Source organism: Delphinus delphis, chromosome 19 (assembly GCF_949987515.2).
Source record: "Delphinus delphis chromosome 19, mDelDel1.2, whole genome shotgun sequence".
Classification (NCBI taxonomy): domain Eukaryota; kingdom Metazoa; phylum Chordata; class Mammalia; order Artiodactyla; family Delphinidae; genus Delphinus; species Delphinus delphis.
This window is the reverse complement of record NC_082701.1, coordinates 59,035,255-59,043,591: the sequence shown is the minus strand read 5'-3', so window position 1 is coordinate 59,043,591 and position 8,337 is coordinate 59,035,255. Positions and strand designations below refer to the sequence as shown.

Genomic DNA, 8,337 nt, shown 5'->3' with positions numbered 1-8,337 from the left:
CTTTCAGAAAGGCTGTTAATCTGGGACTTGATTAACTCCGATTCAAATTCCCACCGCTACGATGACAGTAACTAAAACAATATAAATAAAATTACATTAAGTAAAAGACTACGTGAGATGAGCTCATTTCACAACTTCTGCAGTATCAACCTGGATGGTGGGGCTGGATGGTCCGCTGCGCACAGTGCTGGGACTCCGGACACTGCCGGCTTCCGGAAGGAAGGCGCAGGCCCCACGCGGGCCGGGCGGACACTCGGAAGACACTGGGGGTCCCCCAAGCAACATCCCCAAATCTTCACTCCTCGAAAGGCTCCTGCCTTGGCCAACGGTTTCTAAATAGCTGGATGTTCCCCCACCACCACCACCAAAAGAAGTTTTGTTTAATAAGTAGCCGCCATTCGAATGAACAAAAGGCAGAAACACACAACGCTAGTCGACTAGGGGAGAGCGCGTTTATTCGAGGCGGCAGGCCCAGCTCGGGAGAAACACGGTCACTGTGAAGCCATGTCTGTGACTTCCAATCTGAGAATACAGCTTTGGTTAAGTAAGGAAAGCTAAGTTTCGGGTTTACGTATCTGACACTCTAAGTCAGAGGTAACTTTAAATCGAGAGGAACACGCCATGTGGGGGAGGGGTCCCCAGGGGCCGGGAGATGAGGGAGGAGACCCAGGGGTGCCCACCGGGCCTGAGCGACAGGAGAGAGCAACTGCTGTCCAGATGTCTTCGGAGCTGCCTCCGGGACAGTTCAAACATGTCACATCCCTGCCCCGGGAACGAGGACAGCCCAGTGAGGCCACCCCCGGGACCCGCCTCGCCTCGGTGATACTGAGCAAAGCCACGAGTGTCACGGTGAAGGTCAATTCTAAATGCACACACAGCCTAACTTCTCCGAATGTGAGAATGCTAAAAATTAAAATCCTAACACGTGGAAACGGGAGCAGCTTCTGGACACTCCTGTTTCCACGTGTTACGATTGCTCACTTCACCTTACACACACCAGGGGCTGCCAGGCGCCAAGCTCTCAGTGCTCATCCCTCCTACTGAGTGATTCCCAAGGATGACGGCCACTCCTCGCCGTGCCATCCCCCGCCCCTCCCCCCAGGAGCTGGAGGCAGCAGGGAGGGAGGGACCGTCACCTCTGGCCATCCAGGTTCCGCCCGCTGGATGGGGGCTGAGGGAGCACTGAGGGGCCCGAGGGCTGGACCGACGGGTCAGGGGAAGCCGGGGAGGCCCCAGAACCAGGCAAGGGGCTCGGCGCGGCCTCCGTGACGAGGTGGTGGCCCTCCCTGCACGCGCAACCCTGACGGAGGCACCCGGCACCTGGTCCAAAAGCCCGCCCTTGCGCTGCACAGCATGGCCTCTTCCTCGTAAACCCCAGCACTCTCTAGGGAACTGTACCATTTAACAAAGGAGAATTTAACGGGACTGGCTTTCCTTGCACAACACGTGGGATTCCGGCCCCGGAAGCGCGCAGCTCCTAGCAGGAATGTGGCCGTGGCCCCCAAGGGTCGCTCCAGCTCGAGGGACGCCGGCCCCACCTCCCCACGTGCAGGCGTCTCAGCGACTTCCCTTTTTGTGAGGGAAAAAGGTGTACTTGGTGGGGTTAAACTCCTCCCAGATGCGCTCAAACTCCTCCAGAAAGAGCCGCACGCACTCCTCGTCCTCTATGATGAGCACGTTCTCCCGGTTGCTCTGAATGGCCTGAGTGGTCCAGTTCAGCGAGCCAGTGATCAGCACCTTCTTGTCCACGATCGCGAACTTGTGGTGCATGTAGCCCAGATCCTGGTCGTGCCGGACCTGGATCCCTGCAAAAAGTGAGACGTCACTGCTGCCTGTCACCCCGACTGAGCCGCCAGCTGGGCGCTCCGTCTCATCACCCCCACGCGGGGGCCCCTCGCTCCCTCCCCCCAGCCCCTCCTCTCACCACCCATCGCTACAGTTCAGGCTCCTTCTGCAGCATGGATGTGTTCACATGACTGATCGCGCTCGTGTCCGGTTTCGCGGGCACCACCACGTCTGGATGGTGACGGCGGCTGAGCCAGGCAGGGACCCGCCCCACCAGCCCCAGGAGGAGGCGTGGAGGACACAGAGGCATCGGGGTGGGGGGACCACAGAGCCGAGGGCCGGGTGGCAGCAGGGACGCGTGACTCAGTTCCTCTGGAAACAGGCCCTGTTCCCAGCCCCTGATCCGGGGCAGGCTCCCCACCCCCGCCAGGGCACACGACCCGCATCATCCTTCAGTTACTGGTTCCAGGACGATCCAGTGGTGACTGGCGCAAAACCCATCTGCTTGGGTTCACTTGCCCCTAAGGTCTCACTCAGGCCCAGAAGCAGATCCCCTTCAGTCAGCACCTTGTAAGGGGGACAAGCCTGGAGGGAGGGAACAGCACAGGAGACACCGGGCCCTGGCCCTGAAGCCGTGGCTCTGGCCCTGTGACCACCCCGCTCGCACAGCCTCTCTGCCTGTTGGAGCCACGGAGCCCAAGGTGCACCCGGCAGCCCCTCCTCGTGACTCCCACCTTCGACCACAGGATCGCCTGCCACTCCTCACACGACAGCATGGGCCCTCATGCGTGTCACGTCGCGGGCAGCTGTCCTGCGACATCTCCTGACCCTTCCTGGCGCCTCAGGACTCCTGCTGCAGTCAGCCTCCCACCGTTCAGCAGTGTCTCCCCAGAGCCTGGAACCGGTCCAGGCAAATAGAGGCTCACAGAGAGACCGGTTCAACAGGGAGTGACAAACGACGGCCTGGATGCCCTCAGAGGGGTATCAAGGTTTAGACGGGGTCTGGTCGCGGGGCCCTTTAAGGTTCTTCCCAAACCCGAGGTTCTGCGGTTCTCTAAAAACCTAAACAAAATAAAACCGCTATGCCGAAACATAGCCAAGTTTCCCCATCGAAAGAGCCAACAGATCAGGACAACACACGGCTACCAGGAAGAGCGAAAGCCAACGGTCCTCAACATTCACACTAGGTTTCCAACCCCGCCCACGCGGAAGCAGCCGGAAAAGCAGCAGAAGACTGAAGTGCGTTCCCATCAGGAGAGCGGGCAAGAGGCCCGTGCAAGCTGGGCTGAGAGCAGCCGGGACAGTTCTTAAAGGCCCCACGCGTCTTTCGGCCACAGCGGCCACCAGAATCGACAGGTCAAACAGATGCTGGTGCAGGAATGTCCTTTCTGGGTGCCTCAGTGATCGAGAGACGGGCACGAGGTTCAGACTCCGAATAGCTCACACAAGACACAACGTCACACTGAGGCAGGAGGAGGAAGCAGAATTCACAGGTAAGGCAGGATGTGAATTTAGAACGTCTTCAAAATTATTCACACATCCGGGTTCATCTGTCCCCACTCCAGTGAGAGAGGCAGGCCGGCCACAGACCTGACTTCCCTGACATTTTGTAGCCTGAGAAACAAATTAACTGTCACCAACTAAACATTTCAGCTCCACGTTGTAGTGTATTTTTAAAATTCATTTCAGGGCTTCCCGGGTGGAGCAGTGGATAAGAATCCGCCTGCCAATGCAGGGGACGCGGGTTCGAGCTGGTCCGGGAAGATCCCACGTGCCGCGGAGCAACTAAGCCCGTGCGCCACAACTACTGAGCCTGCGCTCTAGAGCCCGAGAGCCACAACTACTGAGCCTGCGCTCTAGAGCCCGAGAGCCACAACTACTGGAGCTCGTGCTCCGCAACGAGAAGCCACCGCAATGAGAAGCCCACACACCACAACGAAGAGTAGTCCCCGCTCGCCGCAACCAGAGAAAAGCCCACGCGCAGCAACGAAGACCCAACGCATTCAAAAAATAAAATAAAATAAATTTAAAAAAATTCATTTCAGAAGCTCCAAAACGAAATTCACTAACGAGTTTAAGGGGAAAAGCCTTTTCCTCCCTTTGGTCTTTAAGCAGACGCAGCCTCTCTGCACACCTGCGCCCTGACCAGCTTCTGCTGGCACACCTGCTTCCAGCCTCGGCCCCTCCCGGGGCTGTCGCCCAGGTTGCGGGCTCAGACGCTCTGCACAGAAGCTCCTGAGGAGACCTTGGAGTTTCCCCAGACCTTGCAAGGCCGCCAGGGGACGCGAGAGGGTCTCCCCGGTCCTCAGGCCCCCGCCCCAAACACCCACGCCATCCTGGCTCTGCCTCCCGCCTCCCAGGCCCCGCGCCCGGCCTACCTGCCTTGCGGAGCAGCCCAATCTGTGAGCCACTGAGGGCCATGTAGTCGCAGTCGGTGACCACGCGAACGCGCACCCCGCGCTGGTGCAGCAGCTGCACTGCGCGGCCTAGCTGCGGGCTGGAGAAGGCGAACAGGCAGAGCTCGAGGCTGGCGCGGGCTGCCAGCAGGGCACGCAACAGGCGGCTCAGCGAGCTCTCGCCGTGGGGCAGGTTGCAAGGGCAGCCCGAGGGCGCGGTACCCGGGACCCGCAACAGGGCCTCGGTGCACGTCACCTGCGACGGGAAGAACAGCACCTCGCGCCGCGGCGGCCGCCGCCCGGCCCACAGCCAGCGCAGCACAGCGGGTAGCGCCTCCAGGGCCAGCGCGAGGCCTCCGACAACAGCAGCCACCACCTGCCAGCGTAACGGCCCCATCTCGCCTTTGGCGTCTGAGGCCCCGCCTACCACGTGCGCCCGCTGCCCACTGCGCCTGCGCGCCTGCCTGCCGCCCACCTGCGCCTGCGCATTCAGCGCCCATCGCCCACTGCGCCTGTGCGCCCGCCGTCCACGGGCCACGTGCGCCCTCCGCCCCGGGGCACTTGCTCCTGCGCTTTCGGCGCCCATTGCCCACTGCGCCTGCGCACCCGCCTGCCGCCTACGTGCGCCCGCCCACACTGCGCCTGCGCACCCAACACCCAAAGGACCCAGGAGGCAACCAAAGAAAACCCACAGGGGCTTCCCTGGTGGCGCAGTGGTTAAGAATCCGCCTGCCGATGCAGAGGATGCGGGTTCGTGCCCCGGTCCGGGACGATCCCACATGCCGCGGAGCGGCTGGGCTCGTGAGCCATGGCCGCTGAGCCTGCGCATCCGGAGCGGAGAGGCCACGGTGGTGAGAGGCCTGCGTACCGCAAAAAAAAAAAAAAAACACAACTGGTGAAATCTAAATAAAGTCTGGACTTTAATAGTAATGTACCAATGTCAGTTTCTTCACCTTGGCAAATGAATTACAATAATGGAAGATGCTATCTTTGAAACTTTTTGGTAAATCTAAAATTATTCTGAATTAAAAGTTTATTTAAAATGTTAAACACACACCTTCCATATGGTCCAGCTGTCCCACTCCTAGGTATGACCAAAGAGAAATGAAAGCGTATCCCACACAAAGACCTGTACGCAAATGTTCAGAGCAGGTTTACTTGTAATAACTCAAATCTAGAAACAACATAAATGTCCGTCAACAGATAAACTTTTGCATATTAATGCAACAGAATATTTAGCAATAAAAAGAAATAAATTATTGATATATACTACCACATGGACGGATTTCAATTATGCTGACTGAAAAAAGCCAGAAAAAAAGAGTACAGACTTATGATTCCATTTATATAAAATTCTAGGAAATGCAAACTATAGTGACAGAAAGCAGATCTCTGGTTGCCTAGAGGTGAGGGAAGGGCAGGAGGGATTAGAAAGAGACATGTGATAGATATGTTTATTATCTTGGTGGTAGTGATGGTTTCACGGGCATATTCGTATGTAAAACTTGTCAAATTACGTGGCTTAAATAAAACTTCTTTAATAGAGTTCCTGAGTTTAACTCTGGCTCCCCTGCTTCCTAACTGCAGGACCTCAGGCAAGTGGCTTCATCTCTTTGAGCCTCACTTTCTTCATTTGAAATGATAATAAAGAATGAGAAGAAGGACTTCCTGTCACGGCAGTATAAAGAGGTGCTCAATTCCTCCTTGCAAAGAACAAACAAATTGGGACTTCCCTGGCAGTCCAGTGGTTAGGACTCCGAGCTCTCAGTGCTGAGGGCCCGGGTTCGATCCCTGGTCAGGGAACTAAACTCCCACAAGCCTCGCGGTGCAGCAAAGAACAAAAACCAAAAAACCCCCATAAAACTGGGGGAAATGGTCAAGAACAACAACTTCAGGGCATTGGAAATACCGCAAAGGCAGACATCAAAATGAGAAGTGTTCGCTTTTAAAACCCGGCGGTGCTTAGGATAGGAGCAGGAGGAGTCCGTGGCCCTGTGGACTGAGGCTCCCATCCCTTCAAAACCCACCCCTCAACCCTGGTTGGAAAAAGTAGCTGTCTTACCAATGTGGGACTGGCTGCAGAAACCTACAGTTGTGCTGGCCAAAAATGGTGGATTCAGTTGTGAATGAATGATCAAAACACGCAGCCTTACCAGCCCAAGAGGCAGTCCAAGTTAGGGCAAGCAGCAGGTCAGTCAAAAATGTGACAGACATCCTGGAAGTGAGAAAACCATAAAAGGGCTGAGTTATGTTCTCCCCACATGCCTGGCTAACTGGGGAGCAACGTATGAGTGGGAGAGACCCAGGAGAGCATGGGGAAAAGTGAAAGCCAAGGGCGCTTGAAAGCATTCCCCAACCCAGATTGATCAGCAGAGGGTATGAGGCCTACAGGCTCAGAGTATTTGGGTTAAACCAAAATCACTGCTGACTACCACATTAGAAAGACTCAGGGGTGACCCCTACGAATAAATAAAAATAATCGTAAAAAAACGAGCAGACACACCAGTGGCTGCAGAGTGCAGGGGAAGAGATGCTGAAGTTTAAGTCCAGGTAAGTTTCCAAAGGACAACCACCTCAGAAAAATAAAGTCCAGAGTTGCTACACTCTATTATCAAAAATGTCCAGTTGTCAACCAAAGCCTACTAGACATGCAAAGAAACAGGAGGTTTTTTTCAACAAAAAATACTAAGCTTTCCAATCTATTCTAATCTATATCATTTCCTTCCTTCTGCTAGCTTTGGGTTTAGTTTGTTATTTTCTAGTTCCTTAAGTTGTAAAGTTAGGTTATTGACCTCAGATCTTTCTTCTTTTTTAATATAAGCATTTGTAGCTGTAAATTTCCCCCTCAGCACTGCTTTCACTGCATCCCATAAATTTTGTTGTGTTTTCATTTTCATTTGTTCTAATTTCCCTTGTAATTTCTTCTTGATCCATTGGTTGTTTAAAAGTGTATTGTTGGGGTTTCCCTGGTGGCGCAGTGGTTGAGAGTCCGCCTGCCGATGCAGAGGATACAGGTTCGTGCCCCAGTCCGGGAAGATCCCACATGCCGCGGAGCAGCTGGGCCCGTGAGCCATGGCCACAGAGCCTGTGCGTCTGGAGCCTGTGCTCCGCAACGGTAGAGGCCACAACAGTGAGAGGCCCGTGTACCGAAAAAAAAAAAAAGTGTGTTGTTGGACTTCCCTGGTGCTGCAGTGGTTAAGAACATGCCTGCCAATAGAGGGGACACGGGTTCGAGCCCTGGTCCGGGAAGATCCCACATACCACAGAGCAACTAAGCCCATGAGCCACGGCTACTGAGCCTGCGCTCTAGAGCCCACGAGCCACAATAACTGAGCCCACGTGCTGCAACTACTGAAGCCTGCGTGCCTAGAGCCCGTGCTCCGCAACAAGAGAAGCCACCACAATGAGAAGCCATCGCTCGCCGCAACTAGAGAGAGCCTGCGCACAGCAACGAAGACCCAACGCAGCCAAAAATAATAAATAAATAAAATCAATTTTTTAAAAAGTGTATTGTTTACAAAGTGACCAACAAGAGATTAATCTCCAAAATATACACACAGCTTATGTAGCTCTATGTCAAAAAAACAAACAACCTAATCAAAAAATGGGCAGAAGATCTAAACAGACATTTCTCCAAAGAAGATATACAGATGGCCAAAAACCACATGAAAAGATGCTCAACATCAGTAATTATGAGAAAAATGCAAAACAAAACTACAGTGGGCACCAGCACACCGGTCAGAACGGCCATCATCAAAAGGTCTACAAACAATAAATGCTGGAGAGGGTGTGGAGAAAAGGGAACCCTCCTACACTCCTGGTGGGAATGTAAATTGGTACAGCCACTATGGAGAACAGTATGGAGGTTCCTTAAAAAACTAAAATGGAGGGCTTCCCTGGTGGTGCAGTGGTTGAGAGTCCACCTGCCGAGGCAGGGGACACGGGTTCGTGCCCCGGTCCGGGAAGATCCCACATCTTCCAGAGCGGCTGGGCCTGCGAGCCATGGCCACTGAGCCTGCACGTCCAGAGCCTGTGCTCCGTAACAGGAGAGGCCACAACAGTGAGAGGCCCGTGTACCGCAACAACAACAACAAAAAACTAAAATGGAATCACCATATAATCCTTCAATCCCACTCCTGGGCATATATCGTGAGAA

The 8,337-nt window shown here is 54.5% G+C and overlaps 1 protein-coding gene across 1 annotated transcript; it reads right to left on the bottom strand.

Moving 5' to 3' along the window:
* Nucleotides 1–451: 451 nt before the first annotated feature.
* On the bottom strand, nt 452–4,593 carry PLD6 (phospholipase D family member 6). Its single transcript, XM_059998175.1, has 2 exons — nt 4,164–4,593; nt 452–1,805 (listed from the first exon to the last, which is right to left on the bottom strand). The coding sequence occupies exons 1-2, from the start codon at nt 4,576–4,578 to the stop codon at nt 1,558–1,560; spliced, it is 663 nt and encodes a 220-aa protein (XP_059854158.1). The 5' UTR covers nt 4,579–4,593; the 3' UTR covers nt 452–1,557.
* Nucleotides 4,594–8,337: the final 3,744 nt, after the last annotated feature.

Excerpts from the sequence above, each read along its gene's own strand:
- PLD6 (XM_059998175.1), bottom strand. The coding sequence starts at position 4,578 with ATGGGGCCGTTACGCTGGCAGGTGGTGGCTGCTGTTGTCGGAGGCCTC. Across the intron at positions 1,806-4,163 it reads TGGGCTGCTCCGCAAGGCAG|GGATCCAGGTCCGGCACGAC; the intron begins GTAGGCCGGGCG and ends CACTTTTTGCAG.